A 24,773-nucleotide genomic window follows, 5' to 3' on the forward strand; every position below is an offset into this window, starting at 1 on the left:
CAAATATCCGATGTGATAGGAACTTTTTAGTCCCATCTAAACAGGTCTTAGTCTTTATTTACCTTGTAAAGCGAGGAGATTAAGATTTTTCCTACCCTACTATTTATATCAGAACAGATACCTACTGACCAGTAAAATAGCTGAGAACAATGCATATTTCCATTCCTCCCAAAGATAATTCAGCTGATGATATTTCCATATCTCACAGTCTGGTAGGACGTCCTGTGAACAAATTGGAGTGCCAGCTCCAAAAACATGAACATCCATCCTTCGTCGGCATTCCAAAACATCTATTTCTCCTGCCTTCTGCCTGCCGGTCTACACACGGCAATGCAGAGAGCAACGCAAAACGCCAGCACAGTCGCAGTACAAATAAAGCTATAGCCTTCTCTCTATTAGCACAGCACACTGCTACTAGCTCCATCACAGCTAAGCTAAGCTAAGCCTACGTACGGTGGTCATGGCGTCCAAGACCATGGTGGTGCTGTTCGTCGTGGCGGCGTCTCTCCTCCTGCTCTCGCAGGACGTGGCGTTTGCCGCCAGAGAGCTCGCTGATGCCAGTGGTACGTTTGCTTTCTTTTTTTGTTATGGGGGTGTACATGTTTGGCTAACGCACTAGCTATCTAATCGATTTTGCTATACATCCATCGATAAGAAAAACTATCGATCGGATAGTCTAGTATACAAGAGTTACTACTAGATGTTTTTTTAAAAGGGGATTTAGGTTGGGTTCGGGAGGTAGAGTTGGCTGCACGGAAAACGGAGCAATCCATTAGTACGTGGTTAATTAAGTACTCCCTCCGTTTCAGGTTATAAGATGTATTGACTTTATTCAAAGTCGGTAAACACCTCTTACAGAAAGTCAAGCTGCTTTAAGTTTGACAAAACTTATATAAAAATAATAATAATATTTTTGACCAAGATAACTTTATTATAAAAATATTTAATTATTATTTTAATAAAACTGATTTGGTAATATAGATATTACTATATTTGTCTATAAACTTAACCAAACTTGAAGCAGTTTGACTCTGACCAAAGTCAAAACATCTTGTAACCTGAAATAGAGGAAGTATGAGCTAAATTTATTTTGAAAAATAGATCAATATGATTTTAAAACAACTCTTGTATAGAAAATATTTAAAAAAACATACCATTTAATACTTTGAAAAGCGTGTGCGTGAAAAAAACGAGAGTAGTGCGTCGGGAAATTCAAGTGCCGAACTCAGCCTTAGTTATCATAAAAGAATATGTTTTGTGGTTCTGAAATTGAGTTGATAAACAGGCGAGGCGAGTAAGGGAGGCGATAAGAAGGACGACATCAGCATCTCCATTGGAGTGACCGTAGGCGCCACGCCTGTAGTGACCATAAACACCAAGCCCAAACACCATGGGAAGACGCCGAGCTATGGCCACTCTCACCCATGACGCTCTCTCAGCTATTGACACTACAATGACTCTGTTCAATACAGTGATGATTCGATGTTAATTTATATTTAACAGAATGTGCTCTACGTGAAGAATATATATGTGTAAATCATCATGTCTCTCACGCTATATAAAAGTTTCATTTAGTATGTGTAAACAAAACTGTTTCCCGTATCAAATTGAAAATCAGATGAACGGTCAGTCTCCATGAAGACGAATTCTCACGAGTATTGCTTGATGCTATGTTCTTTCCTCGGGGTTCCAATTCCTCATCCTCGTTTTCCGCGTGCACGTTTTTCAAACTACTAAACGGTGTGTTTTTTAAAAAAGTTTCTATATAAAAGTTGCTTAAAAAATCATATTAATCCATTTTTTTTAAAAAAATAGCTAATACTTAATTAATCACGTGTTAATGCGAACATAGTTTTACGTGCAAACTCCAAGGAATCATATACTCGAAAGTAAAGAGACAAAAATAGTTATAGGTGTAGCATTCTTTCGTTCATTCTCTTCTTATCACTAGTGTATAATTTCTCTTCTCCTTCGCTCTATCTATTTTTATTTTTTTTTTGAAGGAAACCTTCGCTCTGTTTATGTCATATAGCCATACGCACTTCCTAGTTCCTAATTAGTAAGTGGGCCATCGGTGAGCAAGCTGGGCTAGTCTTATTCGGCCCACGGTTTCCCAGCACTCCCATTGACCCTCACTGCACGATAATCAAAACTCCACCAAAACCCAGGGGAACAAATTTAGGAAAAGAGTACATATTATATATGCTTGTGATAGTATACATATTGTTTCATTAAAAATCTTGATAAATAATCATCCAAGTGAAAAGCGTATGATCCATCCAATTAATCATCTTAATTTTATAAATTGAATTTAGGTATTTTGATCTTTCATGTCAAGTTTCAAATGAATTACTGAAACTCTTCCTTTAAATTTTTCATTTCTCTAAACCTCATAATTCCGGTTTCTCCCACAGTATATCATATCGAAAGAAAGATGTTGTCCACCGCAGCTCCCTACCACATTAGGGCATCTAGTGTGCCAGAGTCATTTAGCAACTCTAATTTCCTAACGTTTCTTGACGTAGCCATAAGGTTCATTTTTTTAATTTTTTTTACAAGGATTATGTTTTTAAAACATTATTTACAAATGTTTATATGAAAAAAAGAGCATCACCAATAGTCCTCACAAATTTTGAGGGATTTTAGTTAAAAAAACCACTCCAACAGATCCCCTACTCCTTAACATAATTTTTGGAATTCCCTCCCTTGAAAGATTCGCTCGGTTGATATGCGGGAGAGTGTGCTCCCCTAACCCACTCCCAATATTGCCACTCCCACGTTCCTCCTCTCCTTGCCAAGATCCTCCCGCGTGTTAGATAGAGGAAAACAGGAGAATTTATTAGTACTTTAACAAAAAAAAAGGCACAAATTTAGGATTTAGGGATAAAAATTAGGATTTCTATTAGAGAAATCAGTTTTTTAATTTTCTATTTTCAGTTTAGGGGAAAAAAATTGGGGAGATTATATGTGATCTCTTAATAAGAGGTCCTACTCGAATTCCTTCGAACATGGGCCGGGCCCAGGCGGGCCAAGCTTTTCCCAGCTGTCCGGGCTGGCGGTGACTTCTACTTGGCCCATGCAATGTTTGGTTGGTTTCAGCCCACAACAGCAGAACAACTCACCCGTGCCCTCCACCAGATCCACCACCCCATTTTTTTTTCTCTCTCTTCCCCCAAAATCCCCCACATCGTCGGCGGCGTTCGCCGCAATCCCTCCTGCGCCGCCGCGGCGACCTCCTCCCTCCCCTCGCCGTCGTCTCCAACGCGGGCGCCCGAATCGAGATTGGGGTTTTGATGACGGGGAATTGATCTCGATCGTTGTCGGAGCCGGGGGAGATGCCGTGCTGCAGCGCGGTGCTGAGCGCGGCGGCGGCGGCGGCCGCGGCAAGCCGCACGCCGCCGTGGCTGCACCGCCTCCACGCCAAAGGGGGCCTGTCTTTCCCCTCCAACCTCCACATCGACGACCTCCTCTACGGCCAGCACCACGCCCTACCCCATCCTCCTCCGCCGCCGCCGCCGCCGCAGCCTGCGAAGGAGCCACCGCCGCCTACCAAGCCGAAGCATCCCAAGCCCAAGCAGCAGCAGCATCCACCGCCGCCTCCGCCGCAGAAGCCACCGCAAGGTAGCACCAATCTCTCCCTACCAAACCCTAGCGGAAGCGGAAGCGGCAACGGCAACCCACCACCGTCGCCACAGCTGCAGCTCTCCACCGTCATCGCCGACGTCTTCGTCACCCCCTCCTCCGCTCCTCCGCTCATCGCGCCGATCAAGGCCTTCCGCAAGCAGAACCACCCGCGCCCTAGGCCCGACAAGGCCTCCCGCCCTAGCAAGGAGAACAAGGACAAGGCCTCCAAGGTCAAGGTCAAGAAGCGCCGCCGCTCCGACCGCGCCGCCGATGGCGACGGCGAGAGGTGTAGCAGGACCGAGGTCACCGTCATCGACACCAGCACCGATGGGTGGAAGGCGGCGAAGCTGCTCCTCCGGAGAGGCGCCGTCTGGAAGGTGAGGGACAAGGCCTCCGGGGTCTCTGAACCTGAGGATCCCACCAAGATGAAGAGGAGGGCCGGCTTGGTCTCCAAGATTCAGAGGGACAGGGAGAAGCAGAAGCAGAAGGAGAAAGAAGCAACCTCATCGGTGCGTGCTCTTTGTGCCCTGGCCTGCAGTTTTATGTCTCTACTGCTTAATATGCATGTTCTTGGATCACAAAATCTCACATCTAGCTATTTGATTCTTTGCTTGTGGAATGCTTGTTCTTTAACCGGAATGTAGCATATCATGTATCCCGTGATAACAGCTAATAGGTGCATAGATCACATTTGTTTTGTTTAAGTTCGCAAATTTTATTTTGTTCTTGCATGTATTCAGGAGTAGCTTTTGATTGACTTCTTGAACTAAATTATGATTCTATCGGAACGAAGAACGGTGAATTTGGTCAGTGCAGATTGGCATTGGATGTTTTGTTGCCATTGTGTGTGGTTGTGTTGCTATACACAACCAGGCACATTTAAGCCTGCACTCTGCATAAAAGTGTGTGTGTAGATAGAAACAGATTCCAGAAGTTCCTTTTTCTTGGGTTATGTGTTATATGTATGGAAAAAAAAACCATATATTTTGTAGTGTGGTAAGTTATTATCCTACTTCCGCAGCCCTACCTGTGTTTCTTTGTGTTTTTGGTGTTGGAAATATACCAGTAATGCATGGTGCTTGCTGAGGAATGGAAAGAGGATTTCAAACTTGGATGATTTGAAGCACAATTATTTGCTATTTCTGATATTGGAATTAAGTAATATTCCTTGAATGGTTTGTCCATGCAAGAATAGGTCAGCTTGCATTACAGAGTCTAGTATCACTTATGTTGTTAGTTCAACTTGATCTTTTGGTTTCAGCATGAGCATGAACACAAATCACACGTGCACACTTGTGTAATCTAGTTTGCGGGTGCAGTACGCTGTAATTTCTAAGGGAATGTAGGAACAAGGGTATTTGCTGCATTGCTCTGTAGTTTCTAAGGGAAAGTAATTGTTTATTGTTATGTCCAAGGACGGAACGGAACATAATCGTTGCAGTTTTCACATGGGAATATTCACCCTCTGGTTGCAAAGGAGTGTAACTCTAAGTTAAACCTTTAAAGTTTGATTGTCGTTAATATCAATGAATTTGCAATGAACATCTTTGTAGTTATTTGTGGTAAAATGTTCCTCTCTTTACAGAATAGTTAACACTGCACATGTAAAAGTGATATGTGTACATGTTCATCAGAAGCAATACTCCCACCATTTCAGAATGTAAGATGTATCAGTATCAGAATGTAATATATTTGTTCCAGTGATAGTTGAACTTGAAGAAGGTTGACTTAGGACAAAAACCAAAACATCTTCCATTCTGGAATGGAGGTAGTATTCATAATATTGGAAATCCATTATGTTTGATATGCACAATAATATAGATATTGGTAGTCCAGTATAAGTTATATAGATGGTGTCACTAGCTAGAATAATAATAGCATCATTGGAAGCATTTTAACTATAGCAACTTCAGGGGATGGAATGGTGGATAATGAATACAAGCTAGTGTGTATGCCTAGTATATTTTTCACTAATTCTTTGTATTATGTGTTTTTATTCTAGGGAAACATTCATGCTAGTAGTGGAGATGGGATGAAAGAGCCTGATGGTCCTATTCAAGCACTGAAAAGGTAAACGTTATTGCAGGCTTGCAGCCCAAAAGTGAAGTATCGATGTCTTTACTGAGGTGCTAAAGCTATTTTCTTTTACATGCATTAACATTGCAGATCTAGAGGTCCTGAGCCAGAACCAGAAATTATAGCGCTTCTTCATTGAAAAACTACAGATAGAGGCTAGAAGAATGGATTACAGTAGACTTCCTCAACTTAAGAGGGAATTGAAGCCAATAATCGCATCTTGACAACATTGTCGTTGCTTCAAAATGAAAAAAAAAATCCAGTTCGTCTTACCCTGTACATCTGTTGGTGTTTCTGATTGATGCCTGTTAGATATTCCAATTGTTGATATCTGGTCTTTTGGAGCTTTGAGCGTATCATGTTTTAAAATGACACCTTGCTAGGTCTTCTAAAAATGTTTTTGCTGTTGGTGGGGGATTGATTCATTTAGTTTGTTTGACTCCTCATGCACTAAACTAAGATGGGTAGTGTAAATGTGATATTTATGTTGGTAGCTTAGTTGCTGCATAATTTAGTTTCCACTGTTGGCATTTGGGTAACTGTTTCGTGTAAGGATGGAGATTCATCCAAATGGTAAAGGTTGAAATGCTATTGCTGTGAGATCTGTGCATATTTTTAGTAATCATGCTGGCGTATCTCTTTAGTTGATCTTTACAAATTTTAGTTTTGCCTATGTTGTCGGTCAACGGGCTGTCCTCTTTAGTTGTAAATACTCCCAACTAGCATGAGTCACAATTCTTTCGGCCTGTTTGGCACAGTGAAGCTTAGCCAAACAGTTTTAGTTTCAAACCTAACTCCTGGAACTAAGTTGGAGCTCTATCAAACAGGCCCTAACTTGCAAACATTGAATCCACTGGATTCAACCCTGCTCTGCAAAGCAAAGGTTCCTTATGGAATAGATCCAGATATTGCAGGATGGATTGATGTGAATCTGCAGGATAGATTGATGAGCTAGCAAGTTTTATTCACAAGGAACTGAAAAGGACAGGTCCTTGCCACACTTCTATAGAGCAACTGAAATACTGAATGAAATGCCAAGTGGAAGGGATAGTACCAACAAAGGAAGCACATTTTGGAAATCACTGCAATAGGAAAACGGAGGAATAAAATAGAAATATACTTGTAAAAAAAGAGGATTGAAAATTAAAGGAAAAATATTAGATATGTTGTTTAGATCACAGGAATGAAGTAAAACAAAACATTGCATCTAACTATGCATAATGTATTTTACATGCTCAATATGAATGTGATTGTTTATTTGGAGGTCCATACATTGATTTGCCTTAGACTTCTCAATTGATGTCAAATTTCCTATGGAATTATTATGAAATCAATTGCAGAATAAATAAATAAATAAATGAAATCATATAGGAATTGAAATCCTCCAATTTTCCAACAAAAACCCCCAGTCCAAAGGTGCCCTGATTTAATTTTTAGATCAAGGTTGGCCCGTTCATTGCACAGGCGTTGAACACTTTATCACATTCTGGATACATCCACGAGCACACTGTCGGCCTAGGAAGATCAAATAAGCAACACACTCACTTGCCCTAGCCAACAAATAAGCCACCTCATTTGCACTAAGGTTTACAAGAAGAAAAGAAATCGAAACAAAGTTACTTACTAAATACTTTCTCCATATTTTAATGTATGACGCCGTTGATTTTTTTTTGTCAACGTTTGACCATTCGTTTTATTTAATTTTTTTGCAAATATAAAAATATTTATGTAATGCTTAAAGAACATTTGATGATAAATCAAGTCACAATAAAATAAATGATAACTACATAAATTTTTTGAATAAGACGAATGGTCATATGTTGATTAAAAAGTCAACAGCGTTATACATTAAAATATGGAGGGAATACTTGATATCAGCCACAAAAGGACATGTCGTGGGTCAGTTTCTTCAAGAAGTATTCATGTGTCGGGTTAGCATCAAGCAATCGGACTACAAAATCACATTGTAAAAACTTCCATCGAGCGCAAAGATCACCTCACACATCGAAGAGCGTGCTTCTGCTATCTCTGGTATAGAGATGCTTTAAAAAGACTGTTGGCATCCCAACAGACATCTTCCCATTTGTTTAATTAGTGTGGGGCAGATAAACACGTAGTCAGTGATTCTGTATAAATCTATAATAACAGATAGAAGATACTCTAGATCAATTTATTGAAAAATCTCTTCTCTATATAGATAGGTATCTGTGTTGATAGAGATAAAGATATGGGTCCCTATAAATCAAAAAGTGCATCTTTTGACGGCTACTACTATTTCTTAGACTTTTTCAAGGAAAGATCATTTTTTTCGATTTTGACTGAATTGGTCGGAGCATAGACGAGCGAGCAGACATCAGAAAAGAGGTCAGATCGTCATAGAGCAGTCGACTATAAGTATAAGACTGCTGGCCTAAGAGAAGGCAGTCTCTCTCAGGAAACATGGCCCATAGTTTGCTTGCTTATTGGTCAGATGACTGAAATTTTGTCTTGGCAGTCCATGTTGTGGACCGTATGATGCAGATCCAATGGTTAGAAATAAAAATAAACCTAGCATTCTTCCCTTCCAACAAAAGTAGCAAGTGCTCGTTGAAGCCGTTACAGGATCATTGAATGCTTTAATGGGCCTGCAGCACAAAAGGCTGAAAAATTAAATTCCTAACACACGTCTTTGTTTTCGGCCTTCTATATCTCTGTGCTCTGTAGCAGCTTAGGCCTGGTTCAGTTAACTAAAACTTTTACCAAAAAAACATCACATCGAATCTTTGAACACATATATAGAGCATTAAATATAGATTAACAACACTAAATACACAATTAGAGAGAAATCACGAAACGAATCTTTTAAACTTAATTAGTTTGTGATTAGTCATAAGTGCTACAGTAACCCACATGTGCTAATGACGGATTCATTAGGCTCAAAGGATTTATCTCGCGATTTCCAGGCGAGTTATGAAATTAGGTTTTTAATTCGTGTCCAAAAACCCCCTTCCGACACATCCGGTCAAACATCCGATATGACACCAAAAAATTTTCTTTTTACGAATTAAACATGCCCTTATATTTAGACTTTTTGTGTAGGGGTGTTTGTTAGTTCACACGCAACTTCTTGTCCTGCTCATCAAACCAAAAACAAAGAAAATGGGAGGGCAAGGAAACAAGAAACAAACCTCATCAACGTCGAAGGTGCATCACGACATGCAAATTCAAAAGAGGGATTGTGCTGCATATTGCACAAACAAATCCACCAACAACTATGAATTTTTTTATTCACAAATAAGCTAGGATGCATGTAAAAAAAAATGCACATCTATATACACAAAAACGCACATCTACATGCATGCCATTTCCACCGGTCTCTGCCTCAAACACTAAGAGATCTACATGCACACATGCACAATGTTATCCCTTCTCTGTTGAATTCAGAGTCCAAACAAAGGATCAGAGTTATAAAACCACTCTCTTACACAAAAAGTCACACTTTCGAAGATATAAGTACAAAAAAAGATTTCCTCTTCTGTGGCGAACCAAAGACCTTCTCCCAAAAATTGAGCTATAGAGTCCAGCAAAAAAATAAATAAAAATGAAAACATCCTTTGTAAACAAATGTGGCTTCTTTCGTGACAAGCATACATAGACACACAATAACATAAACATGCAAGCCAGATTTTTTTGTTGAGAACATAGATGTCAAAATAGAAATTCAGTCATGAGTGTAGGATCGAATTACAATAACTAAGCCAACCAGAGGGGTGGGGGTGAATGGTTGGTATACCCAAAAACCGAAAACTTTTAGCGGAAATACAAGTTACCCTCGAATTCGACGGAGATCGGTCTGACCAAGATTGATCTGCCGGTCTGACCGTGCCTGTGTCGTCGGTCTGACCGGTATAGATTAACCAGTCTGACCGCCGAGATCAGCTGCTGCTTGCTATCCCCGCCGCCGGTCTGACCGCCTGTATGCCGCCGGTCTGACCGCCGCTTGCGCCGATATATCGCCGGTTAGAGCGCCGAAACCCGGTAAAACACAAATCGAAGAACTCTTAAAGTGGATGACGACTTTATTGATTCTCTCTGTGTTTACAAAGTGCACCAACAGCACTCCTTACAAAAATCTCGACGAAACTCGAAACCCTAACTAAACTAGCACTCAATTGCTCTCAAAGCGGTGCCGGGAAGCCTCACGCTCCCCCTTTATTTATACCCGAGGTAGGCAGCCTAAAGCCACGAACCAAAAAAATACTAGAAGTCCTAAACACCTTAGGAAACCATCTAGTACAAGAAACAAACTTTATATAACCAATCATGCCAAATTTGGACTCCTTCCAAATTCGACTCGGCATCCCATACGCACACAATATCTCCATCGTATGCCATATGGAATCTTCATTAACCACGTGCATCAACTCTAGCCTCAGTATCCCACATGATATCTGACCATCACGGACATCGCCTTACCACCAAGTCGACTCCTGGTCCATCACCGCAAATACTCTCCTGAGGCATCGAGTCACCTACACATGAAACAAACAAGAAACCATATTCCAAGACCAAACTATCTCCAACTTGACTCATTAGTAGCAAACAACAGTATTATATATGTATAGTATCCATCTAGAAGCCATAACCATGAAACAATCATGGATATCCAAAGAAACAACCCTAAACCGAAACCGATACAGAGTCGGCCGGTCAGACCGCGGGCTAGCTGGTCAGACCGCTCAACACAAGCCGGTCTGACTAGCAACCACCGCCCGGTCTGACCGGTCCTGACAAAACAGCAAACCCTGTTCATCACCTGAAAATCAATTATCTCCAAAACCACTTCGACAATAATCTCCAAATATCAAAACCAATAATCACAGATGCCAATTGTTCATCACAGAATAAGAATCAAAACACACGTTGATCTTACAATCTCCCCCTTGATGAAAACATTGGCAAATCCATTAAAAATGTTTTGGTGTTTGGAAAAATAAAAACAAAAGTGGAAAGCACACTTCGTACAAATGTACACATCGTGCTCAAAAATCTAAAAGAAAACTTCTCCCCCTTTTTAAAAGAAAGAAATTCCCAATTGAACATTCCCAATTGAACCAAAAACATGCTCTCGAAAAACTCTTCTCTTCTCCCCCTTTTGACAATGATTTCATCAAACATAGGAATTATGTTCATTAAAGTATAAGAGCTTAGCATACATATAGCATATCATGTCATGTGTTGCAATAAAAAGAAAATGAACCCATCTATAATATAGCAAGCATGCATTAAATTATAACCATGAACCAAAGATTTCACAATTAAGCTTGAATCAACAATCAAAATTCATGATTTCATACGATTTATAATGCAACATATTAACAAGCACATAGATTGAAAAATAAACACTAAACACATATACCTATTGCATTTATCACTCTTTCTCAAATTAGCTTTAGCACAAAACAAGAGAATTTTTTTAAACTTTTTTTCTGTTGAGCCTTTTTGCTCATATTTTTCTCTTTTATTCTAGGTACGTTCCTGTCGTCAAGACTGTTTCCAGAGATTTGGCACCTATTATTTTGCTCACATTAAATACGTCCTTGTCGTCAAGACTGTTTCCAAGGATTCGGTATTCATTTTTTTCATATTTTTATTATCTTTTCACAATGAGCAATTAAAGCTATTTGAGGAATAACAATTCAATAAAGCATATAGAGCATTTAGAAATTAAACCATATGCTCGCATCAACATTGCATATTTGCTTAATTCAAGTATAGAATTTAAGTGTCATGCATCATCTCCCTTAAAAGCAAAATCTAAATCTCATGAAAAGACTAGAATACATACAAGCTATGCTAGAGACAAATAAATCTTCAAAGTATTGCTAGCATGCACAAGAAAACATCATATGTATAGAACAAAGCTCTCTTTTCTCAATTTTTCTCATTGTCATATTTTTGCTTGATAAAACCATGAGGTACAAACTCCCCCTCAAAACATGCCAAAAGGAATTATGAAAAGCACTAACTCCCCCTCAAATTAACCTCCAATTCTCCCCGAAGAAAAATCAAGAAGAAATCAAAGATTTTGAAAAAGACATCCAACTGCCAAAGATATCACCAACACTCTCAAGAATTGACATACATCCAAAAGTATTAACCAAAGCTACAACCTCAAATACTAGCATATGAAAAAGCTAATAAATTAGAGAGTAGAACAAAATTATGTCAATCCAAAAGTAAAGTGATGTTACCTTGCAACGCAATCGTCATCTCAAAAATTGAACACTCATGAGGAGTATGCCGCCAAAATACCTATGAACGAGAAGATGTCGAGGCCTCCATGTTGGGGTTAGAAATAAGAAATTTTGGAATCCAACACTGAGTCACACGACCTATAGAACCAGAAGGTACATATGCACTGAAAAAATTAGAATCAGACTTACCTGAAAAATTACCTTTTCGCTTCACAAAAGTCTTATTTGAATTTCGCGCAAAATTGCCCCGAGGCCGGCCTGACCGCCGCTGTACCTGCGGTCTGACCGGGCCTGGCAACCGGTCTGACCGCTGGTTCACCTGCTGTCTGACCGCTGGCCGGTCTGACCGACTAGTCATTGTCGGTCTAACCGTACTCCTCGAATTAAAACCCGATTTTTGCCAATGTCGTTTTGCAAAAGCAATTTCTCTTTCCTTTTTCTGTTTATGGGCAAGTCTAAAAAAAAACCAACCAAATGTCCATCTTTTCCACAAAAAGAACAAGTGTACTTCTCACGACAAGTTTGTGAAGTAGATGGTTTTGAAATCAATGGTTTTGCATCAACAGAAGGTTTCGCATGCACAACATTAGATTTTGAAGGAGATGCACTCAAAGTAGACATGATGCTAGCAGATTTAAACACAATGTTCTTAGGCTCAGTTTCAATCAAAATTTCACCTCTCCTAGCAGCACCCAAAACAGTAGGAGTATATCCAGTATGATAAGCATAAGAATCAAAATCTAAACCACGATTGTGTGTGCTAACTTTAGATTGATCAAGAATCATGTTGAGGTTCTTTTTACCATCAGAAAATCTTTGCAAAGAACTTTTCAAATAAGAAACCTCTTGAGTAAGAACAGCACAATTTTTGCAAGCATCCAAAAGACCTTTTTGTTTTCTACAATTTGAGCAAGAAAACACCTCATCCTGTTTAACAATTTCTTCCATGTGTTTAACACGCCCTAAAGCATCTTTCAACTTCATCTCATTCAAAACACACTTTGAACAATCTTGAGAAATCAAAACACCTTCGTTTTGTTTTTCCTTATTCGCACATGAAGCATTGACTAAAGAACTTGCACAAAAAGCAACTTTGTATTTTTTCAAAACATTCTTTGTCAAAATCAACTCATCAACAACACGAGCATGTAAAGAAAATCCAAGAGCAAAATTAAGTCTCCAACTTTTTAGATTTTTCAATTTCAAATTCCAATTTCTTGCAATTAACAGAATTGACATCTCGCAAAGCATTAATTTCAGAAAATAAAACTTCACAAGATTGACAATTATCATCATCAGGAATCAAAGATTTTAATCTATCAATTTCAGCATTTAGAATCTCAATAGTGTGATCCTTCTCATCAAGCACAATAGAACATGTTTGAAGTTTCTTAGCAAATTTGTAAGCAGCATGTTCTAATTGATCATAACTAAGCTTTTCTTCACTATCACTATTAGATTCATCAATATCAGAACTTGCATTACGAGCAATAAAAGCTAAATCAACAATTTGCTTACCTTTGCTCTCATCTTCATCCTCTGATTCATCACAAGCTCTTATTAATTTTTGGATTAGCCACTGTACGCAATTCTTCTTCTTGTCCTTCGTGATCTTCTTGTTCACGTCATCTTCCTTGACTCTACCATCATCTTCCTTCTTGCCTCTCCCAAGCTTAGGACAATGTGAGCGAAGATGATCAAGTGCACCACACTCAAAACAACGATTCGGTCCTCCTCTTTTCCTGTTCCTAATATTTTTCATAGCTCGAGAAAATTTGTTAGATAGCAAAATCAAGTCCTCCTCCTCGAACTGTTCAAGTTGATCATCGGACATGGCATTAAATAAAGCAAGGATAGAAGACTTCGATGAAGAAGCACCAACATCCAAAGAAGTCGAGGAAGAAACCAAAGCCCTAGACTTAGAATCAAGTTTACGAGAAAGAATATTCATCTCATGAGTTTTCAGTTTTGTGTAAAGCGAATCTAAAGTCAAAGTAGACATGTTAACAGACTCATGAATAGATGTAACTTTCATCTCCCAAATAGACATATCAAGACCATTCAAAAAGTGGCGAGAAATCTCAGATTGTGGATAATTAGCATCATAAGAAGAATCAACAGATCTAAGATCACTCAAAATTTTATTAAGCCGAAAAAGATAGTCATCCAAAGCTTCTACAGGTTTCATCTCAAATTTAATGTACTCCTTTTTAAAAAGATCACGACAAAATTCTTTAATGTTATTTGTTCCCTGATGAAAATTACTCAAAGCAATCCAAATCTCATGGGCAGTTTGAAGATGAGCAACACGATCATAATCCGAACGAGAAATCCCACTCAAAAGAATATTGCGAGCTTTGCAATTTTGTTCAAACTCAGTTTTTGCAGCAACGGTATTAATTACTTCAGAAATCACACAAGGATGAGAAACTTTTCTCCAAATATCATAATCTTCAGCCATAATGTAAGATTGCATTCTACTACACCAATGAGGAAAATTCGTTCCATCGAAAACATGAGGCTTGGTTGAAAATCTAACAGGAGCAGCCATGGCAAAAACTCTAGATCGATAAAAATCCAAAGAAGAAAACAAGGCTCTGATACCACTTGTAGGATTGAATCACAATAACTACGCCAACCAGAGGGGGGGGGGGGGGGGTGAATGGTTAGTATACCCAAAAACCGAAAACTTTTAGCGGAAATAAAAGTTACCCTCGAATTCGACGGAGATCGGTCTGACCAAGATTGATCTGCCGGTTTGACTGCGCTTGTGTCGTCAGTCTGACCGGTGTAGATTAACCAGTCTGACCGCCGAGATCAGCTGCTGCTTGTTGTCGCCGCCGCCGGTCTGACCGCTTGTATGCCGCCGGTCTAACTGCCGCTTGCCGCCAGTCTGACCGCCGAAACCCGGTAAAATATAAATCGAAGAACTCTTAAAGTGGATGACGACTTTATTGATTCTCTCTGTATTTACAAAGTGCACCAACAGCACTCCTTACAAAAATCTCGACGAAACTCGAAACTCTAACTAAACTAGCAACTTAATTGCTCTCAAAGCGATGTCGGGAAGCCTCACGCTCCCCCTCTATTTATACCCGAGGTAGGCAGCCTAAAGCCACGAACCAAACTCATACTAGAAGTCCTAAACACCTTAGGAAACCTTCTAGTACAAGAAACAAACTTTACATAACCAATCATGCCAAATTTGGACTCCTTCCAAATTCGACTCGGCATCCCATACGCACACAATACCTCCATCGTATGCCATATGGAATCTTCATTAACCACGTGCATCAACTCTAGCCTCAGTATCCCACATGATATCTGACCATCACGGACATCGCCTTACCACCAAGTCGACTCCCAGTCCATCACCGTAAATACTCCCCCGAGGCATCGAGTCACCTACATATGAAACAAACAAAGAAACCATATTCCGAGACCAAGCTATCTCCAATTTGTCTCTTCAGTAGCAAACAACAGTATTACATATATATATAGTATCCATCTAGAAGCCATAACCCGAAACCGAAACCGACATAGAGTCGGCCGGTTAGACCGTGGGCTAGCCGGTTAGACCGCTCAACACAAGCCGGTCTGATCGGCAACCACCGCCCGGTCTGACCGGTCCCGACAAAACAACAAACCCTGTTCATCACCTGAAAATCAAATTATCTCCAAAACCACTTCGACAATAATCTCCAAATATCAAAACCAATAATCACAGATGCCGATTGTTCATCACAGAATAAGAATCAAAACACACGTTGATCTTACAATGAGATATCTAAAATTATGTCCTATATATTTGTATGGTGTATAAGGTGCAGAATCGAAGACAACATGTGAATATGACACATTATTCACATCATCACTGGTAAAAAACTCTTAAAAAATATTCACTAATTCTGATCAAAATTACTATGAACAACATGTTCGAAAGCATATTCACCCTGGATTAGCTATTGGTTTAGTGAAATTGATCCTCCTGGATTAATTAGCTAGCGATAGCTAGGTATACATACTCGATCGATCGAGAAATCTGCATGATTTTGGCATGCAACTACCCTGAAAGTGACACACGACTGACCTGGCTAAGTTCAAGTGGTACCACGCGAATGGACGAGCAATCAGGACACCAGTTTGCAAATTAAATTGATGTACGTGATTAATTAATTAATGCGATCTTGCCGACCATTTTCATATGGAGGGGCATGGATGGATGGAACACGTCGTACGACCTCAGCTTTGTGAAAACGGGCACGGGAAAAGTGAGACGGACGTACGTGACGACTAACGAGTCAAGTATACTGATGATCAGTCGCAGCATTGCTGCATCCGTGCGTGATCGTGTTCAATGGGCGGCAAATCTTAATATGGTTATTATAGCTGCTGAAATTAATATTGTGCTTCAATTCCCGGCTCTGTATGGAATTTGAGATTTGTCATTAATTGGAAGTTTTCATTCTTTTTCTAGCAATATTCGATCCATGTAAAATATTGGACTATATCTTCTTATATATCTATCAATAATTTTTCTCTCTAAAGATTTGTCAAATATAAATACATTATAATTACATAGTATTTTGTTTGTAACTACGAACAACATAACTTCAACATAATTTGATGTAGATCGAATATCCTCAGCCCGCTAGACTATGATTTTTTTCATTCCATGCTTTTACGAATCTTTCATTCCAAAGTTACGTAAAAGTTGTATAAGTTATATTATAGTTACATAAAATTTCTAATGTAGTTATACTACAATTATACTCTTCTTACATTTGATAGATTTCTTTTTTAGAAAAATTGTCAACAAATGCATAGCAAAATTGTTTGCGTTGATTTCTATAAACTTGTCATAATTAAACTTTTGTGTAATTATATTAAAAAAATTCTTTTGACATATATATACGAGTAGATGATAATCAAACATGTGAGTTGGATATTGTTTTCAAGTTCTAATAAAAAACATGTACAAAAGAACAGATTTTGAGTGCTAAAAATAGAAATATATACTATTTTATTCGAGCCCACGCAATGCAATAACATGTCATACAACATTACAAAACATTTTACTCTATCTAATCCAAAATAAGTATAATTCTATATTCAAATATTTTTTACCAGAATAAATGCTATAGTACTATTGGTCCTATCAATCACATCCCATATTCCCATCAATTTTCTCCCCATCTCTCAATCACCTATCCTCTCACTCACAACTATCCTTCGTTCAATAGAGGGCATATTGGTCATTTAAACTCTCTCGATTGATCCTCTCACTTTGGAAAATGCAGTTGTTTAGAGATATAGGTACGTAGTAGTAGAATTTTAACTAGTTCCTCTAATTTTTACTGACATTCCAATAACTACGTTCCATTGGAAAGAAAACAAAATTCAATGATCACATTTTATCCTTAGCTCTGAATTAGTACATATCCTACAAGCAAGAAACAAACACCTTAATTTCTCTATGTACAATTAATGTTCACTGTGATCTGTGAACCATGAGAACTCATGACACACATCCATATCGACCTAGGCTTTGTTAGTTAGCAGCTCTATCTCCAAAGGATAATTCTAGTGAGATATAGCTGAACGAACGAAACCTCTCCCACAAGATAACACTGATTAGTAGCAAAGCAACTTTGTCGTGCACTCGATCTCGATCACACGAAAATCAAGAGATGAATGTCAACGCCCTCCTCTACCGGGACAGTAATCAAGTTGATAATGAGATGTCCATATATACTCGATCTAGCTAATCCCAACAGCCAACCGGCCGTATCACTTCACTTGATAATGAAGGTTGAAATTAACTTTGGCTCCCATCCACTAACCCAACGGTTGGCACACGTACGAGCGAGCCTGCATGGATGCGATGCCCCTCTTCATCTATAAATAGAGATCGGCTGCAGTTCTAACTCCTCAAGCTAAGCAAGCTAGCTCGATCAAATTACAAATAAACTCATCAACAAAAACTAAGCAATGGCTGCTAAGTCTCTAATTCTGTTTGGTGTCCTCCTTGCCTCCCTCCTCCTCGTCTCCCAGGATGTAGTTGCTGCTAGGGAGCTCACTGAAGCCCATGGTAATAATCCAACCCGATCTGTTTTTCCCTTTGATCACATATTCACGAATGGTTTAGTTTTGCTACCTCACTGAATAGCAAATTAAATACTTGACTACGCACACCAGTTATCTTATTTTGTCGTTGACTATGGTGTTTATATGCAGAATCCGAGCGAGAGAATGTGAAACCTGAGGTTGAACAAAACAATTGGGGAGGTGGATACATGCATGGTGGAGGATACGAACACGGTGGAGGGTATAGTCAACCCGGGTATGGTGGCGGTTACGGACAGCCTGGGTATGGTGGCGGTTATGGCCAGCCTGGGTATGGTAGCGGTTATGGCCCTGGCTATGGTGGTGGGGGCTCTGGACCCGGATATGGTGGTGGATATGGTAGCCCAGGATATGGCGGCGGATATGGTAGCCCTGGCTATGGTGGTGGCAGCGGTTACGGCGGTGGATACGGCGGTGGCTACGGTGGTGGATATGGCAGTGGCAGTGGCTATGGTGGTGGAGGTGGTTATGGAGGAGGTTCTGGTGGAGGAGGTCAACATGGTGGATGGCACTAAAATACATACATAGCTACCTCTACATGTTTTGCAAATAAAGGCTCATCCGCACGCCATCCATATCCTGGATAATATAAAGTATTTTCTGCGCTTGTGTTCGAATTGCACAAATATGTCCATGTATTAAGAAAAACAGTTGAGCTACACATATGGTGTTTTGTGCCCGTATGAGATGTATGCTTGATTAATTTAGATGTTTTAAGGATGGATCATGTTGTAAGTATCTTTGTCCAAATATATAAATAAATAAATGAATGAATGAATGATAGGTTTGATTTGCCAAAAAAACTGATGCATTTATTTTGTCTCTCCAGGCTTCGGCATTTGTGGTTACTCAAACAATAGAACACACTATTAAACATGTACAAAAGTTTTGGTAAATTGGATGTCGAAAATAAATTATTCTTATGATGGAAGAACACTCCAACAGTAAAAAAACAATATCCCAACAGAATCAGCTCATCACCCCCGGTTTTTCTGTTGGCAAATTTTTACTACAGGATATTCTGACTTTGTGATTTTTGCTATAGGATACCATATGAAGCAACTTTTAGGGGAATACACTCTTATAGTGTGGAAATTTGTTTCTAGATACCACACCCCTTAGAATATCATTTCTGATCAATACAAGAGAAAAACCACATGAAAGTTCTGAAATACCCCTTAGCACAACTACTATCAATTCCTTAGCGATCCTGGCAAGAGGAGATGCCGCTGTCGGGGTGCTACTAGATGGCTCCTCCCACTGTATGTTCAGCCAACAACAGTCGTCGTAGATGGCACAACCATTGAGGTTCGTAGATGGCACAACCATTGAGGTTCCAAGCATGCTCAGCGGCCGCTCGAGTTTGAAATGGACCGGAAGCCTCCACATATGTTCCTATCTAGCACACTTCAATCTTTCTTTCTGCTCCGTATCCATTAAACAACTAGTGGAGTAGATACTCATCCACTAGGTGTACTAGATGGCTCACCATGACACGGAGAACTCGATTAGCATTGGAAGCCATGGTGAGTGGCTCTGATACCAAGTTATCATGACCCGAGATCATAATGGGATAACCACCTCCGGGAAGATAGCCGGGCGATGTCGGCTTGTGGAGAAGAAATTTAGATTTAGGCTAGGGAAGAGAAGAACATTACTAGGAGGGATAGATTAGACTCGATAATAGACACAATCACATTCTTATATAGATGGAATAAGTTTAATCTTATCTCTGTGTAACTAATAATATTATGTCTAACTTAAATGATATGGGCTGCCTATGACATTACTATTGCTAGTATATGCAAGCAAGTCAGGCTGGACAACCAGTTGACCATACTAATTCTTTTTTTTTGAGAATTATACTAATTCTATTGTTTGACAAATAATTAAAGGAAAAACTACATCGAAGGTCCAATATCTTGTCATCGGATTACAAAATCGTCCCAACCGCAAAACCAGATATATGACACTCCTCATCTCACAAACCGGATCACTTTGGGTCCTTAGACGGTTTTGATCCAGTTTTGTCCGATGTGGCAGCTGAGTCATCGTGGGACTCACGTGGGCACCACATGTCAGTCTGTCCACAACATCTCTCTCTTTCCCCCTTTTCTCCCTTCCTCCTCTCACTCTTCTCTAGGCAAGCAGGGTGGCAGGGCAAGGTGGGAGAGGAGGAGGGTGGCGGCGGCTAGCGACAGGCAATGCAGCGACGACGGCAACGTGGGAAAGGGGAGGAGTCACATGCGCGGAGGAGGGCATCGGCCACCGGTAACGGGCGACACGCCGACGACGGCAGCGCAGGAGTAGAGGAGGAGGCGGCAACGCAGGAGAAGGGTCGTCGATGATGTGGTCCAAGATGGCCGCAGCATGCGCGATGGCGTCCCTGCGACCGAGACGACAAGTCCTCTCTACTCCGGTTGCTGGAAGTCTCGCCGGTTCAGTGGCAATGGGTGCTGACTCCGGCGCACCTCGCCGGCACCATCAGCCGGCATAAGAACCCCCTCGAAGCCGTCCATCTCTACGCCGATGCACCACACCACTTCCTTCCTGCGGCCACCTCCATGACATCGCGCCCGACGTCGATGACCCCCCGTGAGCGTGCACTCGTCCTTGTCTTCGACGGCCCGGGACTCGATGCTCCTTGCACGTGGCAGGGTCGCCTTCCACGCTGTCCCCAACCCCCAGCCTCCACGAGCTTGATGTGGGCCTAGGCCTGGTCGATGTAGAGCTCGACTGTGGCGGGGTTTGAGCTCGGCAGCGAGTTCAAAGTCATCATCGAAGAAGGCCGCCATGGCCTTGCTCTCCAGATCCAACGCTCCGGTGGTTGCCATGGCGGCTTGACTTTTGTGGCTACGGTGAGCCGCCCGCCGTGCCCCCAGCTTCGGCATATTCTTCCCACCATTGAAGGGGGAGGTCGGCAGTGAGCGCGCACGGAGAGGAGGGGGTGAGCTAGTGAGGGGGGTGGGGAGGTCGGCGGCGAGAGACGGAGAGGAAGGAGGCGTGGCCGTTGAGGGTCGACGGGGGAGGCCGACAGTGAGCGCGCATGGAGATGGAGTAGGTGGGGCCAGGGAAGGTGGCGAGGAGGCCGGCGGCGAGTGACGGAGAGGTAGGAGGCGAGGCTGGTGAGGGGGGCCGCTGGCGAGCTCGCCCGCTCTGACTAGTGCTGTGTGGCGAGGAGAAAGGAGAGGAAGGAGAGAGGAGGAAGTAGAGGACGATGACATGTGGGCCCACATTGGGGCCATCAATCTTTTTTTATTATTTTCTAATATAACTGTCATGTGGGCCCTATATAGACTTAGTTAAAACAGCCACGCAGGCGTCACGTTAGCCAAAACCGAGGATAATACCGCCGAGGGACGTTTTATGGTTCAATGACAATTTTGTAATTTGGTGACAAGATGAGAAGTGTACTTTTCCATAATTAAAAGGCATGTATACAACAAAAATTGGCGAGTGAACGATCAACAAGTTGGACCTATTAGTAAGCAATCAAATATAATCGGTACTCCATGTGGCCCGTGCTAGCAACAGGCCAACAGTACTGCACAGCATATAACCATTATAAGGGAAAGTTCTACGGTGAACGTGAATGCCACTTCTAATTTAAACCATGTCATATTTTCATAAATTAAGAGGTAAAACAAATATAACATATCACATCTAATACACAAATCCCGATATTAGTTTACTCCAATACTACAGAAAAGCTCATAGAGATCGGCACTAGATGTGCCGGAACAGCTAAAACCGGCATCTATAATGCTTTTCCCTCCTCTATAGACTAAAAACACATAAAACCGACACCATTAAACAACTATAGGTGCCGGTTCTAAAGAAGGATCGACACCTATAACATAAGTGCCGGTTTTTAACATAATATAGGTGCCGGTTTTCTAAAGAAAAACAGGTATCGGTTTTTCTTTAGAACCGACACCTATAATAAATTATAGGTGTTGGTTTTTTAAAAAATTAAAACTGGCACCTTTCTAAACCGAGCCGAGCCGAGCTGATCCAGGCCGACTCTGTCTCTCTCGCTATATGAGTCAACTCTATCTCTCTCTCTCTCTCGCTCTCTCTCTCGCTTTCTCTCGCCTCCTATCATCTCTCTCTCTCGTCTTCTCTGAGGTGCGGCGGCGGTCGGGCGGCGAGATGGGCGGCAGCGACGCCCTCCCCTCCGCCGGATCCGGCGGGAGGGGAGGCGGCGGGCGACGGGCTTCGGCGGCGGTGATGGCAGGCGGTGGGCGGCGGCGGTGCCCTGCCTTGTCGGGTCCCAAAACTAATTACTTGGATCCGACTAAGATTAATGTATCAATCCTTGAATCAATAAATATTGCTACATACAATATAGCTGGTTTTTCATTGCATACGTTAAAGTTTTACAATACTAAGGGTTTTACAATAATAGGTACTCACCTAATTAATCATAAGTAGAACTAATACATAGCGGAAGTTTTTATACATTCTGATTAGGGAGGTATAACCTCTAGGGATTCTCTAAGTTATCGGGGTCATCGCAGTAATAGTCATAGGGGTCCTCCTCTTGACCCAAATCTAAAAAAAGGGGTTATAAGAGCAAGGATGAGTATTCACAATACTCAGCAAGTTATCATGGAATATGTTATGCATTGGCATATAGTAGGGTTCTTTGCAAAAAGCAGTAATAAACAATCTGGAAGAATTATAGCAAAAATTTATAACTACGTAGACTTTAAATTTCTATCCGGGGTACCATATGAGTCCCGGTACTCAATTCCATGAGTATGGCTTTTCGAATAGTTTCAAAGATATTCTACTGCAGCAGATGTACGCTTTACCCGCAGTCCACGACTTGCTGATAATCATCAGCTTTAGTCATGGCCCAATATTAGGTTATTAACAATTGTGGCACCTGTTCCATGAACTTATATCCTCATATGCTTTGAACGTAATGTTAACAGTAGCAAGAGGAGTTCTGGCGTTCCCGAGGTATTTAAGGGGAACTGGTCGTATGACACCACGTCATCTCGATCAGGGTTTAGAAATATACCATATAATTTATACTCGAGTATCACAAACCATTTACCTATACATGGTAATGGTTAAATTTGCCCTTCGCGGCTATAGTTGCCTCCTGCACGAGGACTTAAAAATAAGAACCACTATATAGAGGTACCACATTGCTAATTAACATAATATCTAGGTCTGTCCCTATTCTAGAAACTGCGGTCGTACCCGTTCGTTCGACATAAGTACCTGGTGATAATTATATTGATCGAGACAGTACTAGCCACCCGGAAATCATCCAATTCTAACGTACTGTCCCAACCTAAGTATAAGATATTTTAACCAGATTGTAAGCAAAATAAGCAATACTAAATTATTTGGGTTTCTATGGTTAAATTGTGCATGTAAAATAGAGTATTGAATAGAAGGCTACAAATAAATAATTTGTAAAATATAGGCTTAAATGATCAAAAGGTATATAGTAACTTGCCTCGCTCGATGTCCTAAGATTGACTGATATTATCTAGTATCTCAGAAGAATCCTCAAGACCTAGGGTTAGACATATAAAATTCAAATTCAAAAAGGATTCAAATAAAATCCAAAAAAATAAGAAAAATAGGGGAAATAAAATAAAATAGAAAATAGCAAAAGGGGTCCCAAAAGATAGAGAATGATTTTAGAAGAATTTTGGTCCAAGTTTCACTAGAATTGGATCTATATTTTAAAAGATAAGGGCTTCTAAAGTTTGAAAATCAATTAAATGTGAAATGGCACTGTGTGCGGGTCCCACCTGTCAGTCTCTCTCTCTCTCAATCTTCTCTTCTTCAACCTCCAGCTGTTCCCGAAATGCGGTCGGCGGCGCTAGGGTTTGGGATTGTGGCGGCGATAGAGGAGAAAAGGGGGTGCGGCCGAGGAGGGGAGCGAGCTAGGGTTCTCCGGCAACGGAGAGTGGCGGCGGAGGGGTTAATTTGGTGTGTGGACGGGCTAGCGGCTAGGGCGGCGGTGACATGGTTAAGCCGTGAAGGCGATCAAGGTGATACGAGTTATACATGGCTCGGGGAGGGCTCCTAGAGCATCTACGAAGTTCCTAGAGGGATTTAGGCAGCTTGCCGACCTTCGGCGGCGGCCGTGCTCACATCGGCAGCCTAGAGGGTGGCATGGCAGAGTAAACCAATTGCCAAAATGGAATCTAGGGAGTATATAGATGGTTAAAACGGAAGAACTTATCGAGATAAGCTGAGATGAAGAATTGCGGCCGGAAAAACTTCGCAGCGGCGAAGAACAGAGCAGAGCAGGGGCGACGGTGCTTGGCTCGGTGCGGCGAGGTAAAGCTCGACACAGGGCTTCGGTTAGGACTTAGTATGCTAGAACATGGTAGGATATAGGCGTTCTAAGGGGTATTTAGGGTGGAGGATGGATGGAGGGGCGTGAAGTCGATCACGCACAAGGTGTTCGACTGACGGGCGAGAGTGGTTGATGAAATGGATTGGGGAAGCAGAGCTTCAGGGTTGTGGGGCTATGGTTGTTGTTGATTGATGATGGACTAGGAAGGGATTGGGGTCCTATTTATAGGGCCAGGGGTAGTGGATGAGCTCGGACGGCATCATCGCCATGTATGAGCTCGGGAATTGGATGTGGCAAAGGTGGCAGAGGCTGCGAGAGGGCGGGCAAGATCAATTTGAGTGGCGGGAGGCCACGTTCGAATACTTACCGGCGACGGATTG

General features: G+C 41.3%; 3 protein-coding genes across 3 annotated transcripts; all 3 read left to right on the forward strand.

Annotated features, from left to right (window-relative positions):
* The first annotated feature begins 383 nt into the window (after positions 1 to 383).
* LOC127777203 (uncharacterized) lies at positions 384 to 1,647 on the forward strand. The gene is made up of 2 exons (XM_052303750.1): positions 384 to 563; positions 1,286 to 1,647. Exons 1-2 carry the CDS (start codon positions 461 to 463, stop codon positions 1,426 to 1,428), a joined length of 246 nt encoding a protein of 81 aa, XP_052159710.1. The 5' UTR covers positions 384 to 460; the 3' UTR covers positions 1,429 to 1,647.
* Positions 1,648 to 2,924: 1,277 nt separating this feature from the next.
* On the forward strand, positions 2,925 to 6,323 carry LOC127777202 (uncharacterized). The gene is made up of 3 exons (XM_052303749.1): positions 2,925 to 4,133; positions 5,627 to 5,694; positions 5,791 to 6,323. The coding sequence occupies exons 1-3, from the start codon at positions 3,336 to 3,338 to the stop codon at positions 5,837 to 5,839; spliced, it is 915 nt and encodes a 304-aa protein (XP_052159709.1). The 5' UTR covers positions 2,925 to 3,335; the 3' UTR covers positions 5,840 to 6,323.
* Positions 6,324 to 17,859: 11,536 nt separating this feature from the next.
* On the forward strand, positions 17,860 to 18,723 carry LOC127777362 (uncharacterized). The gene is made up of 2 exons (XM_052303942.1): positions 17,860 to 18,027; positions 18,174 to 18,723. The coding sequence occupies exons 1-2, from the start codon at positions 17,928 to 17,930 to the stop codon at positions 18,575 to 18,577; spliced, it is 504 nt and encodes a 167-aa protein (XP_052159902.1). The 5' UTR covers positions 17,860 to 17,927; the 3' UTR covers positions 18,578 to 18,723.
* The last annotated feature ends 6,050 nt before the right edge of the window (positions 18,724 to 24,773 follow it).

The sequence above is a fragment of the Oryza glaberrima genome, chromosome 6, assembly GCF_000147395.1.
Source record: "Oryza glaberrima chromosome 6, OglaRS2, whole genome shotgun sequence".
Taxonomy (NCBI): domain Eukaryota; kingdom Viridiplantae; phylum Streptophyta; class Magnoliopsida; order Poales; family Poaceae; genus Oryza; species Oryza glaberrima.